At 29.7% G+C, this 24562-nt stretch overlaps 1 protein-coding gene across 1 annotated transcript in view; it reads right to left on the bottom strand.

Annotated features, from left to right (window-relative positions):
• Positions 1–15784, bottom strand: part of LOC124534013 (putative inorganic phosphate cotransporter) — a 58795-nt gene extending 43011 nt beyond the window's left edge. The window contains exon 1 of the mRNA XM_047109629.1: positions 15464–15784. Coding sequence (XP_046965585.1) covers positions 15464–15536 — 73 coding nt within the window. The 5' untranslated portion in view covers positions 15537–15784. The remainder of the gene's footprint in view (positions 1–15463) is intronic.
• Positions 15785–24562: the final 8778 nt, after the last annotated feature.

Here is a 24562-nt window from a genome sequence, read left to right as displayed (position 1 = left end):
AACATTCCTAGTTTTTTTCTATTTCGTTTAATTTAATTATTTAAAAAAAATCTAATTCGACGAAAGAAATAAACTGCATACTGTATATTTATTATTTATGAACTACTTTATTGAAATAATTCAATAAAGTATACTAATTTTATTATTTAATAAAATTATATATCATACATTTTAAGCATTAGTATATTTCTTCATTATCATTCATTCATATTCAATTTTCTACCAGAGATAAAATATATTAGAATAGAATGCAACGATATTAATTGTTAATTTGAAAAAAAAAAAGATAAAAGATTATCCTATGATCAACTGTCAGCATCGTACTTGCAATTTTATAAACGAATTAAAAAAAAAACGCGCATGTCATCCGAGTAACATATTTTTTCTTATATTGTAGTATAGTAGCACAAACTTACTTTTGTCGTTAGAGATCTGCAACTATTCAGTAAAATATTTGTGTCCCTAAGGTTACACAATTGCGGTTTTGTGTAATATTCTTGACATGATTTACTTAGAACCAACAAAATTTGAGATTTTTTTTATTTATCTAATTTTTTTTGTAAATCTGGGAATTCTTTATATATCTAAAATTAATTTAAAAGCAAGCAAGCTAGGTACAGTCAGAGTAAGAAAACCTTCGCAATTTTTTTAAATTCATTCCTTATCAAGTCTTAAACGCTTAGTACCTTTTGTATTTAAACATCAAATCATTGCGACGCAATATGTCATTTTCAATCGGTACAGCAGATTATCGCTCATACTGAGCACACGAAAATAGATCTTAAGGTGACAAGCCCTTTCTTACCCGACAGACTTTCATGCAATTTCTGCTAGTCTAACTTTTTGAAGCAGATATTCAAGCAAATTTTAAATAAATAAAAAAAAAACTTATATTAATAAGAATAAGAGCATACGTACAAAAGTAAAGAAATAAACTATTAAAGGATTACCTACATCATTTCAATATCAATCTAGAACGAGCACATCTAATTGAAGGAAAAAAATGTTACCGTCCCTTGACATGAATACTTAACTGCTTTTCATATTATAATAAACTCTAACACACTAAAAATACAGTTTAAAATGTAAAACAATTATAGTTACACATTTTTCAATGTCTAAGAAGATAGCTGGCGGAAATTCTTATGACAATGACGAATACTTTTATTTTTTGTGACACATACCTATATTACAAAAAAGTGTCAGGCTCGATGACAACTTATGTCTTTTTTCTAAATCACAACTGTTCAACATTGAAACTCAAGGAAATACAAACCATCTCTTAAACTAACCCCTTGTGCTACCAACTTTGAAAACTAAGATGTTTATTTCTTTTGGGCATTAAATCAGCCACTCTTTAAGCCGGAACACAACAATACAAAGCATTACTGGTTGGCAGTATAATATGCGACTTTTAACTTAATATATTTTTTTAATTCCGTAATTTGATTCTTTTGGTTGGTACTTATCCAGACAGGGCATGCGAAAAACTAGAATGATTTAAATCAATGATTAAGACATTGTACAAAAATTATGTAGAACGAATTTCATACGATTTGACTGTAATTCTTTTTGTTGCAAATACAAGGTCATATAGATTAAACAAAAGGTCAGATGCGGATGTTATACTCTACAACTAAATGTCCGCTTCGCTTGACGTCAATACAAATTAGAAATTGTTTTTATTGAGAATAGTTAAATAAATATCCTATGTGCCGTAATCATTACATAGTATAAAAAAAAGTCGCTTACCGCTGTCCGTAGGGTCAGACTCAACTCACATACATTACTTAGGGATGTATGCTTAGATCTTTAAAATTACGCAACTGATTGTGATGCGGTTTTTTTAATAGATAGAGTGATGTGAAAGGACGGTTTTTGTATATAATACATGGACAATATAATATAAAAACACTGATAATTTTAGATGTATCTAATGTGATGTCGTAAAGAAACTGATTCTGTAGAATTTTAAGTATCATTATTGCACCCGTGCAAAGCCTGTATGTTCAAAAGTATGATAAATAAAATGAATGAAATTTCACTGACAATGCTTTAACTTAGCAATGCCGGGTAACAGAATTATTTTATGTAACAATGATCGAGTTAGTGCTTTACGAGATTTTAAATAGATAATTAGATCTGGGAATGGAAATATTACACGTTCAATAGAATTATGTCACCGAGACTCTAGCGCACATAATTCCGCGAAGTCGTAAATATATATTACGTTCAACAGTAAGCTATGCAAGAAAACTATTGAAATACTTGATTCTTTATAAACGCTATCAACAAAATTGCCAGGTATAAATTAGTTACTCGACCATATTGACCATTTTGTATACAAGAGGATATTAAAACATTTCTTTGTATGTGATATGTTAAAATAACTTTAAGGTGCGTTAACCATCAGTCAATTTCAAAGAGGGACATGGTTTCATTTATTGCATTGTAAATTCAATTATCGAAGGGAAAATGTTAACATATATTTTCTATTTGCTAATTGGGCTTTCTCGCTAAGTTCTGATACACATATTTTTCTCAGGTTTTTAATTCCAAAAACTTGGTAGAATTGATGAGACTCAATAAGAATTTTAAATATTTTTATAGACTGTCAAAATATTTAACAAACACTTGGACGTAAAAGTACTATAAAATGTATTATTTTTTCTGTTTTAACAGTATTTTACAAACTCCTTTCTTAATGATATATCTAAATTGTGTATATCTGTATACTTTTTTAAATTTGTATAATTCACCGTCGTATAAAGAGAGGATTATCTTAAAATGTTGCCATAAAAATAATAAGAATATGCAGCTCTATAATATTTGGTAACCTGAAAATTGCCTATCTAAAGACCTACAATATAACTTACTGGTAGTTAGTACATATAACTCAGTTTATTGAGGAAGGTAAAACGAAACGTTACGATCTTAAGGAGTGGTAACCATAAAAGTCAAACAACGTGGAAAACTTAACTGCTATACTATGGTATTATAGGGTTATACAGGTTCACTTAATGCACTTGGTTCCCATCGTGTGTATATATACGGACAATTAAAGACCAAATTTAACGCGGAGCACAGATAATAAATATTCCATAATCTACTTCAGATTTAACACATTACTAGCAGCACGACCCTCGCGGCCTTAAAATAAAAAAAAATGTTTCAAACTTATAATGACAATCCTGAGATATATTATATATGTCCTAAAAATACTTAAAAGATGGTGACTGTACTTACATTTTGAGTCAATTCCATAAAAGTACGTTTTAATAGCTCTGCGTGTACCGCTAGGATAAGGTCATGGGTCATGAGAAACGCCTGACTTTCTAAAGTCTAGACCGCTTGTGTGTTGAAACTAAAATTGAAATATCGTACGAAAGAAAAAAAAGTGAAAATTGTAACAAGACAAAAATATTATAACACATACTCGGCGTAGCTACATGCAAATGAATATCAAATTATTCTATTACTTACTACAATATTTTGTAGTAATAGAATATTCAATATTTTAGTACCATTTCTTGTAAAGTGTCATCCAAGTAAGGCCAATGGCTCGTTTGAGGAGAAGGCTTTGGAGGCTTTCGTCCAACATACTGTTCCAATGCGTAAACACATGTCAATTCTCTTCCAAAACGTGCTAGATTCTTCACAATGTGTTCCTTCACCGAGAACGAGATATATATAAATATAAACTAAGTACATAAATTCAGTATAGCTTGCGGGTTTGAATTTAGAATCATCGGTTAAGATTTATTTCAAGCGTTTATTTTTATGAACAACTTGTATACAGTGTTGTTTTTGCTATTTACTTTTAAACATTAATTATTACAGTAACATAGGACACAGGGCTTAATAAATGGACGCTATATCAAGATTAAGGTCAAATCCAGCCGAGAAGCAACTTTCAATAAAATTTTTATATTGTAATAAAAAAGCGGCTGCAAATTTAAGTACCTATCGATTTGCGCCTTTTTACAAACCAGTTTGCGCGGGCATACGCTTACGTGTGAGAGAATAAACGAAAACTTCCACAAACCACAAATGACAGTTTGCGTCATCGTCCTAAAGGTTGAACATTTGGAAATTGTGCGAGCTTCGTTTTACCTTGTAAAAAGGTACGCATCATATTTTTGCTGGATTTTTTTTATATCGCTGGGAATACGCTTTACGTATTTCTCCCATATAAAGTGCCCCCCACTAAATACAAATGGTATGTGGGTGTGTCTAGGAACTCGTGCGCCCTGGTGCATTGGAATATTTGAAAATCTCTTGAATTAAGACAAAAAGAAAACAGTTCCTAGATATCTACATATAAAGATAAATTTTCATTTAATATTTTGCATACAGGGCTGGATTTCGGGAAGGGCAACTGGGGCAACTGCCCTGGTTCCTCTACATGAGTGGGACACATCAGTTTTCAGCGAGTTAACAAATAGCGAGATATAGTCAAATTATAATAGTGTTAGTGTTGTAAGTTAGTGTTGTAAGTAGTTACTATTTTAAAAGTTACCGATACAAGTAAAGAAAGCTTAGCTTACTGATATAAATAAAAAAAGCTTATTAATCCATAATGTAATTGGTTCTGTTAGTTTAGGGCCTCCACTGCTTTGTGGCCCCAGGGCCTCCAGTCCTTTAAATCCGACTCTGTTGGCATAAATATAAAGAATTGGTCGTTCTATAAAAATAATGAATCAATATATCTGAAGAGCTCTCGACATTCGCAAGTACTCGTTATATTATAAATTGCAGGATATCGTTTGGACGTTTGAAAATCTTATCTAGATTAAGATGAAGTGTTATAATCATTCACGTGTATGCGAACTATCTCAAGGCTAAGTGGCTGGACTTACATTTAATTCGAAAAAAAACTATTTGGTTTTGTAATTAAGTCTTAGATTAACTGTTAATATCAATAGAAGTAACCCTTAAGAACTCCATTTTTTCTTGAGTAGATTTGGAGTTTGATCTACCACGCTATTTCATATAAATATGGAAAAAATTTGAATACAGCATTATAATGTCAATTCAGACTTCATGTGCATATATACTATAACAATAACTAATTATATTAACGAAAAGCTAATAATTATTAACACAAGATGAGTACATGAAACCTCAGAGTTACTTGCCCGGGATTGAACATGACTAATTTCAGTCGCTGTTTAGATTTTTTAGTAATTACTTAATAATAAAACAAAGGTAAAAGAGATTTATATCATTTGAAAATATATATAACTTTCAAAATGACATTAGGCGTAATAAATAACAAAAGTGAATGAATTGATTTCATAACACTTTACAAACTCGATAAAAATCATTCATTTCCCGGTTTAATACAATATCTTTCAAGGATGTGGCGATTATGTCAGTCATTCGATTGCGACACGAGATCATATCTTTAAACTATATCAGTGTCGAGAAATATCAAGTGCATTTATAATCGAATTTTCTAAATAAATCATATAATATAAATTAAACATAATAACGACTAGTCAACATTATCTCTCTAGAAGCATTCTAATGAAAATAAATTAAATAAATCTTTAATTTATTTAAAATATTATCGAATTAAAATAAAAATATATAATCGATATATTCGATGCTTTCAAGTATACCAACATTGCAAGTGTAAAATAAAAAAGCAATAATTCTAGATTTAAAAAAATTAAATTATTTTTAGCTATTTTCCTATACGGTCTTTGATATAAGTTAGCATAACACGTTCTATACTACTAACAAACAATGTTTACTAATAAAGAATGATTTACTTACAACGAGGGACGATTTTGAACGCAAGAAAATAATTAATTGACTATAAATATACATTTCATTGACCCCAAATTTGTTGAATTTAGTAATTGAATATAATTATTATAATGGACGACAGGGTTTAAGCAGATAACCGTGAAAAAGTCAAGGTGAATGCCGATTGTTATTCAGATCTCTGTATTAAAATAAACAGCATAGATTTATTTATTGATTTGTGTCCAAAATGAATTCGATCTTTCATTACTACAATCTAAACAAGATAACTAATCTTGCATCAAATTTTAAATAGTATTAAATAATTCAACTTGAGAAAAAAAAACCGTAATAAAATCTGCAAAAGTGTCGGATGAAACTCTGCCAAATAATTATATCAATTCAACTGTTATTCAATCAAGATGATTGGCAAACATCTTATCATTCACCTAAACTCTTTGAGGGATGTAGGTGTAAAGGGACCGCCCTTTATGTTTTACAAATAATTATCAACAAAACAGAAAAAAACGTTTTCGTAACGGAATCGTTCAATGAAATATTACACGTATAAATTAAAAACCTCACAATTAACTCCACCTTGAAATATTACTTCATAGCTCTTAAGGAATTTTCACTTCAAAAACTACGAGACATTGCAATTTGACACAGGCACGTGCAAAACCTCATTATACAAGAAGTAAATATTATTTACACGTGAACGAGTTCATTGCGCACGCGCAACTGAGAGCATAACATTGCATAATTATGAAAGCAAATGCATCCTATCAACAAAATCATATGACTGGAACCGTTTTGATCAGTTCAGACTGATTATTTGCACTACATGAATAAGTTAAGTAAATATATGTCATGTAATATATGTATGCCGTAGATTTTGTTCGCTTTACGAAGTTGTTTGTATGAATTAAATAAATCGACAATTACATCCACTTAGGTATATAGGTATATCGAAATCTTATCAATGAATTTCACGCTTACAAAATATTTACTTTCTGTATAAAACTTTTATAGCATAGTTTACAGCACATAAATGATTAACTATTGCGCTGAAGCACCCTTATTTTCTAAAAAAATAATCGTCTTTTATTTAATTATAATCCCAAATGTACGAAAAAGAACTTTTGGTAAAAACTATTATGAATAAAACTTAGTTGATAAAAATTATTTCCGTAAATAACGGAGAAAACTCCTTGCCAAAATATTTAAAAAAGAACACAATGATCGATGTCGACCCAATGACATAATTATTTTAATGGTCTTTTGTGAAATTAATTTAAGTTATTTAAGTTTAACAACAAGTATTACAAATTGACATTTAGAGTAATAGTTAAAAAGCCTCAATTTACATATCGGCTATTGACATGCACCTACTGAACCGCATATGTCAATATGCGGTTCAGTTCAGTTCAGTTAAATATGCTAACATAACACACTACTTGATATTGACCTCTTAAATCGATTTGAATTTTGATACGATACTTTAAATAATTTAGCACATCGTGTATGATATGATTATTCATTAAAAAGTATATATTTAAATTAATTTAAAAAAAATCTTTTAATGTTATTAAATTAAAAAAGACGATTACAAAAGAATAAATAAAACAGTATTATTATAACTATTTTTTGTGCTTAATCAGATTCAAAAAATATTTAATTTGCTTTGATTGATCTATTCACAAAGGCACTTAAGAGTCTAATGCATATACATACCCAAAGTCAGAAGATATACAGAAGTTAGTGTGTTTGACAAATACAGATTCAATTATATTTCTTTATCAATAATAAGGCTAATAATTTTACGTGGAGCCTCTTCTCGTTAGGCCGCTGCCGAATATACAAGATTTATTATCATCAATAATTTAAATTTAATATATCAATAAAAAAAACTATTAGTAAAATAACTATCTATATATTTTTTCATATTTAAAACTGTTTTTTTTTGTAATAAAATTAAAAGATGAACTTTTTACTGCCTAAATCTTCTTACTATATTTTAACTATATTTTTAATCTGTTTTTATTTTTTTTTTTTTTATGGTATAGGTGGCAAACGAGCAGGAGGCTCACCTGATGGAAAGTGACTACCACCGCCCATGGACATCTGCAACACCAGGGGGCTTGCAGGTGCGTTGCCGGCCTTTGAGAAAGGAGTAGGCTGTGTATCTGTGATCTATTACATCAAAATATCAATGATACAAGACTAAATCACGTGCTACCTTAGTAAAACGTTAACGAACGTGTTGTGTTGGTCAAGACAATCAATCATTACGTTACGAAAATGTTTAACAACTCTTTTATGTGTTAACAAAAGCATGGGAAGTGCGTACACGTTTTATTCGAGTTGTATTAACAATGAGAAAATGAAAACGTTTTAGAATTTTATGTGTTTGTTTGACAATGTAATAGATAATTAAATTCATAGTCAATTATATATTATGTCACATCAAATCAAAACCCATTATATTCGAATGGTTAAAAAAATATACTTAACTGAAATAAATTATTATTTGCTTAGTCATAATAACCTTAAATTTTCGTGGATACTTGATAATGACAAATTTCTGAATTTGTTTTTTTTTTTTTTAATTTCGGCAACATCAAGCAAGCATGAAAAAACATAAAGCCATTTATCAATTCTTAATTTTGGGTAAAACGCGAATTATAATAATACATAACTTATTATATATGTTATTTTGAATTAAGTCTTATATTCTTTAAGACTTGAGACACGTTCCGTAAATATATCGAGATAACATCAAGAAGTAAAATCGAATTAGACAATTATCGAACGTTTAAACTATTCAAATATTTAATCTCTCTGTGGAACGTGGAACTCGTGTAATGATTATATTGTTAAAATTTGTTTAGGACTGGGTGTGTTTCTATATACATACATGTCAGCTACTATCCTTTGACAAAGCTCAGCCCATTACAAACATACGGACGTATGATTCACTGTTTATACTATGCTTCACGTTTTACAAATTTACACAGTACATAGATTAAATAAAATAAGACAACGCATTTTTTTTGCTCGTGTATACGTTTACGTGTTTAATTGTTTGCGTTACCGCATAGGTTGAATGGAGTATCCCTATTTTTAATATTCATATTTACTCAATAGTCATATTTACATGGTCTTTAGTATTCAAAGCTATCATCTCAAAAGCCTTGAGGAATATTTCCAAAAATATCAACTCACATAATTTATAACGTTTTACGTAAACTCTAATTTTACACGTACCAACTTCGTCCAGATAGAATTAGTGTTACCAGTTTTTTTTTTATATTAATGGTCAAACATAGAAAGAAAAAAAATCCTATTGTAGTAAATCTTTTTTAAACTCGTCGTGATTAAAAATTCGACGAAACAAATTATAAAGCAAAGTGCGTGACCAAACAGATAAGTAAAAAAAATGTTTTCATTTAATTAATAAGTTTTACTTCCACGTATGAATTGACACCCTTTTTTATGGCCAGTGTCTTATAAAAATTAAATCAAATTAACAACATGGAAATTTGATATATCATTTTCCAGTATATCTACCACGATCTTCGTTAAGATCCAAATTTAAGATCCTATAAGGCTATCTCAGCTCTCACATCGTCCAGGTATTCATTTATACAAACCAACTAACTTTCACATTTTCAATAAAGTAGAAAAAACACCTATAAACCCTATTACCGACAATAGACTTAATTATAAACAATAATTTTTTTTATTAATTCCTGTAAAAACCTTATCAAAAAAAAATTGCTTTGTTATATACAATGCTTGCATAAAAATGTGCGAGCTTTATTTACTTCAAAAAATATAATGAAGTCGGCTATTAAAATAATGACCTAAAGTATTTAAACACTATATTAATTCCTGAGTTAGGTACTATTAGTACTAAGTAAGAAAGGACTATAATCATAGGAAGTGACCTGACCCACGACACACTTTACTTTTTTAATTTACTTGTGAAACTAATCAATCCTTGACACGAATTTTCATATATTAAAAATAAACTAATATTTCGTACACCGGCGACGTTTCGTAATTATACTATCGATGTAATTGTTAATATCATTGATAAGAACATTTTGTTATTGGATTTCGTAAGTCGAGCGCACGTGAAGTAAACGATCTTATGGTACGGTTGGCGACAATTTTTCAACTTTACTATTTCTTTATTGCCTAGAAAATAGAGTTCAAATTGAATTCAATGAATTTAAGCTGTTTCATTCACGCGCTCGTTGTAATAAAAATGTTTCCACTTACAATAATGTTGAAATATGTATAGAATTAAACTTTACGTAACATATTATTTTATCATTATTTTTTTTTAATAGAAAAAAAATCATGTAATACATAGTTGATAAAAATACATTTTATGGAAGATTTCTATCCAACAAAGTTGTATTTAAAGAGGACTAAGGAATTACTTCAAGTAAAAGCAAATGAAAACAACTTCTACATTCAACAGACTAAAAAAGAAGAAAATTGATAATGGTCCACCAAATTGAGCCCAAACTTAATAAAAATTAACTCATTATAAAAAAGTAAAAATATAAACCGGAGTACAAGGAATTATTACGAATATCAAAACTGAAAAGGCATAGTAAAGATTTCCATTAAATTTACTAATACTTATTAATAAGTTTAGTGATATATTATTTATTTAAGTCTGCTAGAGTAATTAGAAAATAACATTATAAGCAACAACTTGCGTCGTGCATTACGTCCGTAGCGAATCGTAAAAACGATAACTATCGATTCACTTTTATCGATTGTTTGTTTCATAAAATATGGAGTAACATCACTCGAGTCATTAAAAATAACACCTGAATCATAACATTTCTGAGAGGCATTATTTATGGTATTTTAAATGTGACAAATTCGATTAATTATGTGACCGTTTGTTTTTCAAACAATGTATTTAACAATAATAAATCAACATGAAGTATATGATATGACTTCTCAATATTAATCTTTGACCATTCGTTGTTCGTTCAATTCCTTGTATTTTCTAAATTTCAATTATTATTAGTAACTGTAAAAAAGAAGTACTTATTAATAAAATAGTATTCATTTAGATTTGAAGCTCAGGTTACAAAACAAAAGGTGGAGTGCGTAGAATATTACAGTAAATCCACAAAGGAGAATATGAAATCTAAAGCGAGTCTATATTTCCGATAGAGTTCTCGATTCCGATTTGATGATAAATCAGAAGTTCTGTCCCTTAAATTTTGATTCATCATGACGTCGTAATAAAAAGAGGTCTGAAGTCGAAACGATCGAAACCAAATTGCTATTACATTGTACTTATTGGCATAATTAATCAGCGGAGCTGAAGTATTATCGCTAAACTAGTTCATGTTTTGAGTTTATGTTCCACGCACTTGCATACACATTTCAAAATGCGAATATCTGAGCTAAGCATACAACTAATAAAATTTGTCAAGCTTGCATTTTATATTTGATTAATAACATAAACTAGATTTTTTTTTTATATTTTTACCTTTTTTTTGTTGCTTTTTTCCGACATGTCCAACAATTGTCTTTCTATTTCATCTTATTTACACAAAAACTTAGTAAATGATACACCTAAACCTTTCTTATGAATCTCTATGTATATTAGTGAAAATCGCATGAAAATCCGCTCAGTAGTTTTGGAATTTATCGCGAACTTACAGACAGACGCGGCCGGAGGTTTTTTTTATAATATGTAGTGATAACTTACAAATAATGTCATTACACAGTTAAACTAAATAAATCCAAGCGTGTACAGACTATACGCGTTTAAAGTATCCAATAATTTCACGTAACAATAAAATACAAAGTGAATATCTCATTCGAGTAAATCAACATCAAAAGTAAAAAGTGTCAAATTTTTATTTAGCAAATGGCGTAACTTAATGAAACTACGAAAAAATTTTCGTACTTCTTTGTGACTTTCTCAAGAAATGCAAACAATTTTCCCTAAGACACACACCGTACGATTTACCTAGAGTTCATAATATATTCATGTACGTTACGTTACGTTAAATTCGAAGGCCCGATAGTACTTTCTTTTTATTGTCTCTGCCTATACTATAAGGTCTGACTATTCATATGACATTCAACTTCTAACACAACATCGGACTACATAACTACATTATTAAAAAAAATTTAAACATTTGATGATTATATGAAGTAGTAAAATTACTATTTTACAGTATTAAAATTAATTTTGTTTTATACCTATCACTGTTCATTTCGAGATAATTATTAAATATATATGCATAGGTATATTCAATAATATACATACGTAATAAAAAAAAAATGTAATTTCGGGGTTACCTAGTACGGAGTAAAATTGCCATTTTATCATTTGAAACATAGAGCTATTTACCTTTACATAGTGTTGCCGATAAGAAATGTAGCGAAAAATGAAAACCTCTAGATAAAGCAACAATTACAAGACAAACGACATATCTACAATACGAAATAGACTTTTATTACGAATAAAAAAATAATAAAATACCCTATTCCCTGCACGAACTATGGAATATTTACTAAGTTATTAATTTCGGGATATTTACCATGTTTTTTATTTTTATTCAGTGGAGCTCGATATTTCGACCGAATAAAAATGAAAAACATGGTAAATATCCCGAAATTAATAACTTAAGTAATAAAAATAACCATATTAATTTAAAATCTTACATGGAATATTTTTTAGAAATTTATGAATTTATCAGTTTTTTTATTTTTATTCATTTATTTATCGTTGGTCTTCTTAAAAAAGCGTTGGTTCGAATATATTAGTCCGCCATACGCCTCATATCAAAATCCTTTACCAATCAACAAAAAATCTGTAATTTAAAAAAAAGACTGTATTGAATAAAACGGCAAAACTATAAATAATTCAAATCTCGAACTATCAACCATTGTTAAACTATTATTTAAATTTAACCTTTTTTATCTGTATTTGTTCCTTTATTATGGTGTCAATGACGTTCATTAAAATATTTTCATTCGTTCAATCATTCATTAAAACAACAAATTTTAATTGATCGATGGTTGTTAGCATATCAAAACATTTTCATTGCATTACATAGAACTATGTTTCTTTATTGAGTAAACAACATTTATATTTGTAATAACATATACAAAGTTATTTTTATATGATGTCCGATTTGAAATATCAAGAAAATAAATAAAGGTAGCCAAAAGCGTCGGTTCGAAAAGGTTTTTTACAAGACTTTTTTTTTGTTTCTCAGGCTACTAATATGAGGGTAAACTTGCGCAATTAAAAACATTTACATATATAACCTACAAATAAAATATTGAAAATATACAGACATTTAATTTTAATCGTATTTAATTAAGTTATCACAAGAATATTTTGAATTAATATAATAATAAGTATATAAAATTAAATTAATTTATTCTTTATGTTCTCACTCAAAATATTAGATACTTTAATCCTGGTATAAAGAGTTCCTATTTCACGCGTAATAAATATTATTAACAAAATTATACTTAACATATTATGCTTAATTATACTATTGTTCTAAGTTTAAATATAATAAAACGTAATTTACTTCGTATACGAATTTATCATTCCTTACGTAAAGTTTGAGATACTAAAGGATTGCTAATAAAATTTAGATATTTATTTTAAAAAATACCCTAATCATTTTTGCAGGCTGTGACTGTAACTAACATACATAGGTAATAAATTTAAAAAAAATGTCTTGTTTATTGTATTGATTATAAAGTTCCACGCAGATGTAGATAGGAGATACAATAATTTGTATAATACGTATATCAGAAATAAAACTAAGGCTGAATATACACTGACTGCTTCGTCATTCTATGCCAATATTTGGCAGCATAATAACTGAAGTGTGTTCGCAGAAAATTTCAAATATTCTGTAAGCGCACAACTTGTGTAGCTTATTTTGTATGATTGGAACAATGTTTAAAATGTAAAAAACGCCAAAAGAACCTTGTTTATAAAGTAGCATTAATTCAGACAAATATAGTTATATATTATATATGAAAAAGAATGAAATTTACCGTTGATTCCATAGAAATAAATAATAGCAAAATTTCATATCAAAATTACTGTAATTAACACATTACCAGCACTATATATACTGTATTATTAATAGTTTTGTAGGTTTTGATATGCTTTGAATAAAACTATTAACTCGTTTATAAATATAACGTAAATAACTAAAAAACATATTCGAAGCTCAGCTTCTACCTGTATTGGTTGAATTTATTATTTGCATCTAAGAAAAATCGTTGTAAAAAGAAGTTTATGTTAAAAGCTTTCTTTAGTTTTTCAAGAAAAGCCAGATACTTTAATTCAGCTCGTGCTGGGCGGTGAAAGAAAACACCGTGAGGAAAAATTGCCATATGTATCGATAACTCCACAAAAAAGGTAAGTAATGGTTTCATAATTGAAAGAAAAATAAATTCGCGATTCCACTTTCATAATGTAGTTCATTATTTGGACTATTTCGTTTTTACCTCCAATGTAGTTTCAATTTTACGATACATTGGATCGTACTATAAACGAGAATTATAGTTACAATTTCTTTATTCAAATATAGTAAAATGCATATAATTACAGACGCAAAAATAAACGTAGATTTATTACATGAAATGCTGATTGTGTGTTTTAGTGACTATTGACAAATAATAGTTGCGAAATAAGAACATAAATATATCACATGACCTACTATTGACACATTTAGTTTGTAAAACTCAAGGACAAATATTGAATTTTTTTTTATTATTAGTTGTCATTTTTAAAAATCGAATGCTATTTTAATACCTAATAACTATTTTGCTTAATTTAAATAATATAATGCAAATTTGAGCCTCGTCATTTTTATTCTTTATTTAAATCTATACAGATTATTTAAATTTATATATTATATAAGATTACAGTCAAGCATGAAAGTTTTCGAAAGTGGAATTTAAACAATAAAATAAAGTTTTAGAATATGTTTTAATTAAATAAAAAGTGATAATTATTTTTAAATACAAACTTAATTACCGCAAAAAGGCTTTAATATTTGATATCGGTCGGGCTAATTTCTTTATCGCGAGTATTCGCACTAATGTGATAAACGAATATCTACTTGGAAACTAGAAAGCACATAACTGTTTCATAGTACGTTCATTTTTTTAGTTTTTTTTTTTATTATGTATTAGACAAAGTATTTTTCGAACTACCTACTTTTTCATTAAAAATATAAATTACTCGTTATTCGTATGAAATAATTGTATTTTCATTAAAATAATCTTTAGAATTTGTAAATTAAGAAAATAATTTAAAATTAATATGTGCGATATTCATTCAATAATTAATATTACATACCATAAAGGATTATTGGAATGTAATTATGAAATTTACAATGTAATCATTATTTTTTTAAATATTGTTATAAAGATTTATAATCTATAATCTAAAGAATATGAGAGAAAAATTTAAATTTCAATCTAATGGAATGTAATTAGTCACGACGAAGTTATCGAACATAAAAAGCCGGTACTTGGATAAAAAGTTAAAACGTAATGCTCGTTAAATTAGACACTTTTCATATGCTTCAAATTTAATTTGTTTTTTAATTTCTTATTTTTGACCTCTGAAATTTTGTATTTCGTAGAAGACTTGAGATTAAAAAAAAAATTAAAAACTTACGTGGCGTGTCCGATATGTCATCCATAATCGCGAGCTTGCTCGGCCTTTTATCATCTTCCGGCTTCAAACCCATTTTCACAGTTGCAGTTCAAAATAAAAAAAAAAAATTAAAAAAAAAGAATCAACGGTCTCTGGTCACAGGCGTAGTTGCACAGTTTATTTCTGACCTATATTCTTAATGGGTATTTTATTTAACATTTATTTTGAATGAATCTTTATTTTTCAGGTACGTAAGTTCGCGCGTCAGTTGTCATTATGTCGGACGGTAGCACGCCGCGTTGTACGCCGTAGGAAGGTTGCAGTCGACTGTCACGGCGCAACGCAATAACCTTGTTTTAATACCACGCGACTCACGGGCATGCCTCGATAACTCAGGTGCTAAGATCAGTGAAATTGATATGTAAGAGCACACTCTTATCGATGTGCGATGTGATATATCAAACTTATCAGATTCCATTGAAGTTCCAAATCTCGAACTGCCTTTACTGATCCCTTCGTTTCCTTAATTAAGTTATTCTGATACATATTCACGGCGTTCACGTGTGTTATTGATAAGCTCTTTTCTTTCGATAACTTTCATTTCGTTCAGGTTCATTTATTTAAATATTTGCAATTATACATGCAATGACTAAGAAAATTATTTGCTCTGTAAACCGTTTCGCATCGTTATGGCATGAATGACTACATCAATATTTTTAAACTTACTGGTAAATAGAAGACTTAACGACAGTTTTCGATGTACTTTGATAAATATCGCCAAAAATAAGACCTCTGTCGAGGTTTTGTATACAATATTGTACAGTTTTAAAAGAAAATAATATTATCATTATTAAAGGATATGTAAAAAATATTTTAATAATAATTGTAAATGCAGGTAATATGCAGGTTTATTTATGGTAAAAACAATAAAATTATTTTAAACTAGCTGTACCCACGACCTTGGACGCCTTTGAATATAAAAAAAATATTTTTTTGTAGCCTAAGTTGTTGTTCCCTATTGTACCACTGAAAGTCCCGTCAAAATCGGTCCAACCGTTCCCAATATTAGCCGGAACAAAAAGACGAACAGACATACAGACAGATCGTCAAAAATTGTAAAAAGCTATTTTGGTATATGTACCGTGTATAAATATATTATATGCATTGAGTAAAAAGGAGCTATCTTAATATTACAAACAGACACTCCAATTTTATTATATGTATAGATAAATAAATTTATCAAAATATTGTGCACATGTACACACCTGATGTTGTTATAGGTGGCATATTCGTTTCAGAGCTTCTCAAAGTGCATACAGTCAATACCTAAAACGATGTATAAAATAATTTAGCCTTCTCTGATATAGCGTTTAATGGCATTCGAGTGTTTTTATAGCTCAAGTAATGCACTGTGCGCTTTTCTAAGCAAAAATAAAAAAAATATGAATCAAATAAAATATTTTACACACTATTAAGACGCTACACACTAATATTAACAAATTGTAGTCTACATGAGTAAATCTATTTTATATATGGATTTCTTGGACTACTTATTTTGTAAGGTATCCTTGTTAACCCAACGGCGCTACTTCAGTATTGCCCACGAACTTAATAAACTCCTAACATATAACTCACACTAACATTAAAGTACATATGCATAACGTAAATATCCCTCACTAGATACAAGGTCAATACTAAACTTATGTTTTTATATAAATTTATGTAAGTGTTTCTCTATATATAACTTATAGAGTTATATATGAAGATTTCCTAACCTTATATATGTACAATGTACATACAGTTTTATCTGTGCGTTCATAGTCAATCAATCAGTCGCCTATCATTATTTGAACGGCTATTAATAAAAGTATTATATTCACGTAGGTGATTAAGCGTCAATTTTAACTTATAAATAATTAATAATCTTCTTACCTATTTATATATTTTTTTTTGAAAAAAATTTGTTGTGTGGACGTACATTCATCTTAATGGATATTTTATTTCGAGTTTGGATGTGGATACGGAAATAGGTACAATATTTTTGTGGTTTCAGTAAAGACTACGGATACGAAATTATTTCGGATTGTTTCAGATAGTTTCGGTTACGGATATTAGATTAATAAGAAATTATAAAAGAAATATTGTTTGTTTCGTTTGTTTTTATTTGAAGGATAATCGACTTTTTTATCGGTTTCGCTTATAGATTTTTATTTCGGATATTCGATATTCGGCTACATTTAAGGAGCTCCATACCAACCCTGATTCCGATGACAAAAGGCTTATAATAATAAACATAAGTAAAGGTCAAGTTCGTCCTGGACTTGACGTCATAGACCTTAAATAATAATCCATATCTCTTAAAAACGACACCTTAAATATTAGCGAATTCATTTACGGAACTTTGTAACTAAAATAAAAGAGTTAGGTAGAATAATTTTGTATTGTAAGTACTTTTAATTAAAAAGGTTTGTAATGTAGTAGAGAAAAAGACTTTTATCTTTAGTCCTTCGGCTATTTAAAAATAGTAGCAATTGAAAATATCATTCTATAACAACATTTAAAAGCACAATATAAAAAAAAACATTTGGTCAAGTACGAAATAATTATCTGCAAATACTATGCATATATTACCACCAAAAGTTACGAATCATCTTCTCATTATTCATTCATGTTATATAACTTAATGTATGATAATATATGTTTACTGTTATATAATAAAAAATATATTTGCAAAACTATCTTATAAATGTAAGCCATTCGATTTTATTAAAAGATTCTTCAATGAAAAATATAGCAGAAAAAAACCTATAACAGATTATAAAAACAAATAATCACTGGCCTCTACATCGATTGCGTTAAATAAAGCATAATTTGTGTTTGTCATAATCATAAAAATCTATAAATATCATCCATAAAATTACGATTTACGATAAGGCAAATAGGGTTGTGCAAATATATTTAGGGTACCAAAAATACTTTAAACTTGTCAAAATTTTTGACAAATTCCATAAGGACTTTCACATTAAATTCGTAATGTTAAATTTTTTCGCTATTATACATTTACGTATGTGGAGGTTCTTTATAATGGGTGTTTATTATTAAATGTTGAGAACCACAAACTCTCATATAACGTATTCGTTTGGCGTCAGGCGCTCAGAGGTGAAGAAACGGGCCAAGTTTACGAGCCACCTAATTTGGGGCCGTCTGTGCATAAAACAAAACTGGTTTTCTATTGTCTTGGTACCGCCGGGACATTTCGAATACGATCCCATAGGATGAAGGATCAGTGTTATGATCGATGTCATATTGAAACAAATTAGAAAAAAATATATTCTGTAAAAAATTATAGATTTTACAGATGCCAGCGAGCTGTACGTTTTTATATATGTAACAGACTATATAAACCGACACTGCTTCTATAAAAGTCTATGAAGCCAAAAAATAACATTTTGAAAATGGAATAAGCATATTCCTTTCAATGTATCCAGCTTTAATCAGACATTTTTAACTTTGCCGTTTCGTAAATTCAAATGGTTTTTAAAAAATACATTTGTAGCATAATTATTATTCGATACAAGATTTTAAGATGATAAAAAAAAGTGGAGTCAATACCTGTTGACTTCCAAGTAGTATATATTCATTTAAATAATTGTATTTAACTAACATGACTTTGTATTTTTTAAATGTTAAAAAGGAGTATCTACTGAGTTTCTTGCCGATTCTTCTCGGTAGAATCTACTTTCCGAACCGGTGGTAGCTTCACTTAACTGTAAAATGACGATTCAAAAGTGCTTGTAAAAGCCTACTTGAATAAACTTTATTTTGATTTGATTTGATTTGATTTGATTTGAACTACACCATATCTAAAAATAATTTTTTTGAAGAGTAACCTTTTATAAGAACTTTTGAAAATCTGTATTGAAAGTATCGAACTCGAATAGTAAAATGATTCTTGAAGTTGAATAACAATGTATCATATATTTACATTATATCTATTATAATGTAAATATGAGTAAAAACATATAGATTTTAGCCGTTTACTACCCAACTTCCTATTTACTTAAGTTGATAAAACTTTTTTTTATCATCAAGTGACAAATTATTTGTCCTGTTTGTCACCAACTACTGATCTCAAAATAAACGACATTGGATCCAAAGTTTTGTTTTAATATCTTACATATGAGATATATACGGAAATTAGAGATATTATCGTGTCAGATTAGACGTGACGTTTATTTTAAGAGTCTATGTCAAAGAGATGTATGCAGTGCGTTGAGTTTGATCGTACCGATCGAATTTCTAACTGACCCGAATGCTCTTCGTTCATTGATGTTTTTCTTTAGCTAATATGATTGCTTTCCTTAACAGAAGACCAATGTATAAAATGTCATCGAATTCAACCCAACTCGCCCTGAATGAATTCAAAAATATTGAAAAAATACCAGGCGAGTTCAACTTGACACATCAATTATTCAACCGCTTTTGCAACAAGGAAGCTTTGCACAGATAAAATATTAGTTCACGTGTCACACGTCAGTAAAACGTGAAGTGAAGATTTATTTTGTTATAAGAAACTCGAAACTCACCTCAGAACAAAAGCGTCAAGTGTCAAAATATTTTATGCGATTTTGATTATAATAGTATAAAATGTACAAGGTACACATATAACTGTAAGACGATTGTCAACGTTTCACGAGTGAGCTACGAAGTGGATTCATACAGAATTGCACTTCTGTACCAAAACCAAGATGACTTGCCAGTCGATTTGTTCCGTCTTTTTCCACAAAAGTCTACATATTTCAGAAAATTTAAACAAAACTTTTTAAAATGTTCCTTTTGCTTGATTTATGTTCACTGTATTTGATTAATGATTTGATATGTTTTTATTTACAAGATATTTGATACGAATAAAATAAAAATAATACAAATTACTAAATAATAACGACCTTAACCCAATATATGTAATACATTACAGTGATATTATATAATATATACAGTATTCCTTCAGAACGAGAGCAAACTAAATTCAATGAAGGTACTAATTGGATTTTCCTTCATGTTATTTATGTAATCGAATTACGCAAACAATACATGTACAATCCGCATCAAGACTTAAGTGAGACCACGAGTATAATCTTATCTAGAGAGCGGCAATCTCAGAGACTCAAGTGTGATTGTACTAACTAGATTTTCATAATTAACGTCATCTCTATACGTTTTTGAGTACAGTCTATAAATAGTTTAAATATGATCAACAACAACAACAACAGCCTATAAATTCCCACTGCTGGGCTAAAGGCCTCCTCTCCCTTTGAGGAGAAGGCTTGGAACATATTCCACCACGCTGTTCCAATGCGGGTTGGTGGAATACACATTATGCACATGCAGGTTTCCTCACGATGTTTTCCTTCACCGCTGAGCACGAGATGAATTATAAAGACAAATCAAGCACATGAATCAGCGATGCTTGCCTGGGTTTGAACCCGCAATCATCGGTTAAGTTGCAAGCGTTCTAACCACTGGGCCATCTCGACTCTCAAACTCGACGACTAAATATGATCATCAAACTTTAATTACGCCGATTAAGCTCGTCTTGCCTTATTGTATTTTTTTAAGCTGTATATTTTTTATCTTTAACTCTAACACATCCGCTAAGTGCTGACGCAGATATGCTTGGTTTCATGTTGTCTATTTATCATAATATTTGGCGCTACCAACGTTGAAAAAATAAGATTATTCGTCATGTTTAAACAGACGAGAATGTGTTTCGTGTAAACAGGTAGTAAATACCGTCTTCACCATAAAAAAAATCACGGGGCCCGGACTCAGGGAACATATTCTCAATAGGGGCCTCAAAACGAACATTCATTTAAACTGCGATTTTTTTATTCATTATTATCTAATAATATCTAATTTAGAAAGTAAAAGAAGAAGCTTTTTTGACAGTCTGGTATGACTGAGGGATAACATTAGAAACTGGTCAGGCACCAGGCTGGTTTTCGCTACTTATCTCGAGGAATAACACCAAAATTTCTGTTATGGAACCCTCAGTGTGCAAATTCACCTTGTATTTCTAAAAAACTTTGGAAAACGCTTCGTGCGAATTTATGGCATGTCGATGACGTAGGGTAGATCCCTCCATAGCTCCAATAGTGACTAATTTTCCGATGGAAGAAATGTGAAAAAAGTTATCTATTGCACACAAAGATAATTTTCAGCAAACCAACGTTTGCGTGGACACAGTAAGAAATGAAATTCAACTCAAATAAACGAAGTATACTCGTTGAGTATCCTTAACAGCATTAATGTATAAAACTGCCCTGTGTAGTACCAGTTCATAATTTAACAACAACAGCCTGTAAATTCCCATTGCTGGGCTAAAGGCCTTCTCTCCCTTTGAGGAGAAGGTTTGGAACATATTCCACCACGCTGTTCCAATGCGGGTAACACTATAATTAATATAACATACACATAATTTAACACTAATCTTCAAAATTAGTGATGGAACATACAGTGATCCTTAGGAAAATTCAATATTACCAATAAACTCCAAACATAATTTTTAAATAATAAATTATCAATAAAAAAGTTACAATGCCAGTACGTTTTAATATAGGGTTGACAGCTTAATAAAAAATAGGTATACATTCGAACATTAAATTAAAATTAAAAAGAAATGCGGATATACTTATAATACAGAATGTAAAAAGTAGTTTAAAAGAAAACATCTAATGTAAAGATTTAATTCCGACTCGAGTATGTAATGTATTTATACGAACATGTCAAGGAAATGGCCAAGTAATTGACAAGCGATGTTGACGTATAGGTTAGTTTAGCAACACAAAAGATGTAATTAAACAGCGTCTCTCTTTGCTTCATTCTGACTCGAGATCATTTTTCACAATTATAGATTGTCTATATTTTCTAATTACGTGAAATACACTTCAATAGCCAAACTTTAAAATGAAATTGCGAAGCACAGCTGTTTATACTAAATCGTTCTCCGAAACGTGCTGCATTTTTTTGTATAAGGTTCATTTAAATTTGTCGGATAATATTTTTTTCAGATTGACAATACAAAAAAAAAATCTACTCATTTTTTAATAAAGACAGATGAAATATAATATATCAATGAAAATCGAGACAGGCCACTTACTAATGTCAATTCAAAGTCAAAATCTCTGTAATCTTCAATATAGCAGCGTTGCTGACTTGAATATCAGAAATTTTCGAAGAAACATGACGTATTTTTGTATTAAAAATAATAATTCTCTTATTAGGTATATTATATAAAAATCTTATTATATGTTAATCCCTGGAGGCTATAGCTTATTCCAACAAAGTATATCCAATCACATCTAACAATTCTAATGAGTTTCTACAGGGTGGTAATTACATAACAATAATAAAAAAAAAACTATCTTTGTAAAACGTGAATCATAAACGAACGTAAGTACCGAATGTTTGACGGTAAAAAAATACCATTGTATAGAAAGTGTTAAAAAATAATTCAAAAAAGCTACCCAATGTGTATCCACCAATCCGTATTGGAACAGCGTTTTAAAATGAACCACAAATCTTTTGAGATTTGAGATGGATGAGACGTTTTATTTTATAAGCTTAAATCTTTAAGATCAAAGCTATTTGAGCACAGCGTCACACACGTCTCGATATGGTATGTGCAAATAGATAGTATCAATTCTATTTGAATTTTATCACATTGACAAACAAACCGTTTCAAATTTATGTTGTTACGAAATACGGACAATCCTCACGTAATTGATTCATCATCATCATCAGTCCGTACCCGTCCACTGATGGACATAGGCGTCTCCCAGTGCACGCCACTGTGGTCTTTCTCCGGCTACTCGCATCCAGCTCCTGTCAGCCGCCTTGCGTAAATCGTCACTCCACCGTGCCTGAGGACGACCTACACTACGTTTGCCGAGACTCGGTCTCCACTCTAGAACGCGTTTTCCCCAACGGTTGTCGGTTCTGCGACAAATATGACCAGCCCACTGCCACTTCAGCTTACTAATCCGGTGGGCTATGTCGATGACTTTGGTTCTTTGACGGATCACCTCATTTCTGATGCGATCCCTCAGAGAAACGCCGACCATAGCCCTTTCCATAGCACACTGAGCGACTTTAAGCTGGTGGACCAATTATTAAAAACGTAATTGATTAAATTAACATAATAATCATCTCTATTATACATAACCTTCACACTGTTAACATTATAACCTTAGATGTATTGGTACGTCATCAATACTTTACATATATACATATAATACCGTAAATACTTGGCCTCCTTGCTCATTTTGTTCTATTTTAGAAAATAGCATAGAGTAGGGTAACAAACCAGTACATATTCTGTAAGGTATTTACGGAAAAACAAGCTAAAGTTGTACAATTTTTACCTACTGTATATATTGACAGACATATGAGTCCAAAAACATTGTTCACCAACGCATATTGAGTCATAACGAGTATTGGTCATAACGCGCTGTAAGAAATATCAATAAACTTTTTTCTAGTTAAAATAATCAACAACGTGAGGATTGTCTGTATTTCGTTGCGGCATTATCAAAGAGGTTTTAATCAAGGAATTGAAAACGTTATATCTATTCTGTCAGATTATTACACTACAATCAGTGCAGAGATTTTCAGATACTTTTATTTACCATACTTATCTTCGAGCCTGGCCTAAACATAACGCAAATTATAATACCCCCGTAAGTGATTTCGTTCACGGTGGCTATTCTTAACGGTTATTAACGACGTATATAGGAAATACCAAAATGCACCTCAATCAAGAGACCGGTGAGTGTTTTTTATACTGGCTGTAGCAAATAGAGACAAAAAAAACTTAAGCATTTAGAACAATTGAAACAAAGAGGTTGTATATAAATAAATAATTACATTATATAGTTTCTTTACATCATATATGAAATCAAACACGTGTACATCGCTTGAAAAAATTGTAGTTGTAGTTCCACTTGTCGACAGAATCGCAGATACGTTATCGTTTATATTGAGATCGTCGAGTTAGTTTGATAACTTGACGTGAACTATCTTTTGAAATCGATGTAAGGAAGTATCTATCATCTGTCACAGTTT

The sequence above is a fragment of the Vanessa cardui genome, chromosome 12, assembly GCF_905220365.1.
Source record: "Vanessa cardui chromosome 12, ilVanCard2.1, whole genome shotgun sequence".
Lineage (NCBI taxonomy): Eukaryota > Metazoa > Arthropoda > Insecta > Lepidoptera > Nymphalidae > Vanessa > Vanessa cardui.
Note: the sequence above shows the minus strand (reverse complement) of the source record. Positions and strands in the feature narration are given on the sequence as shown.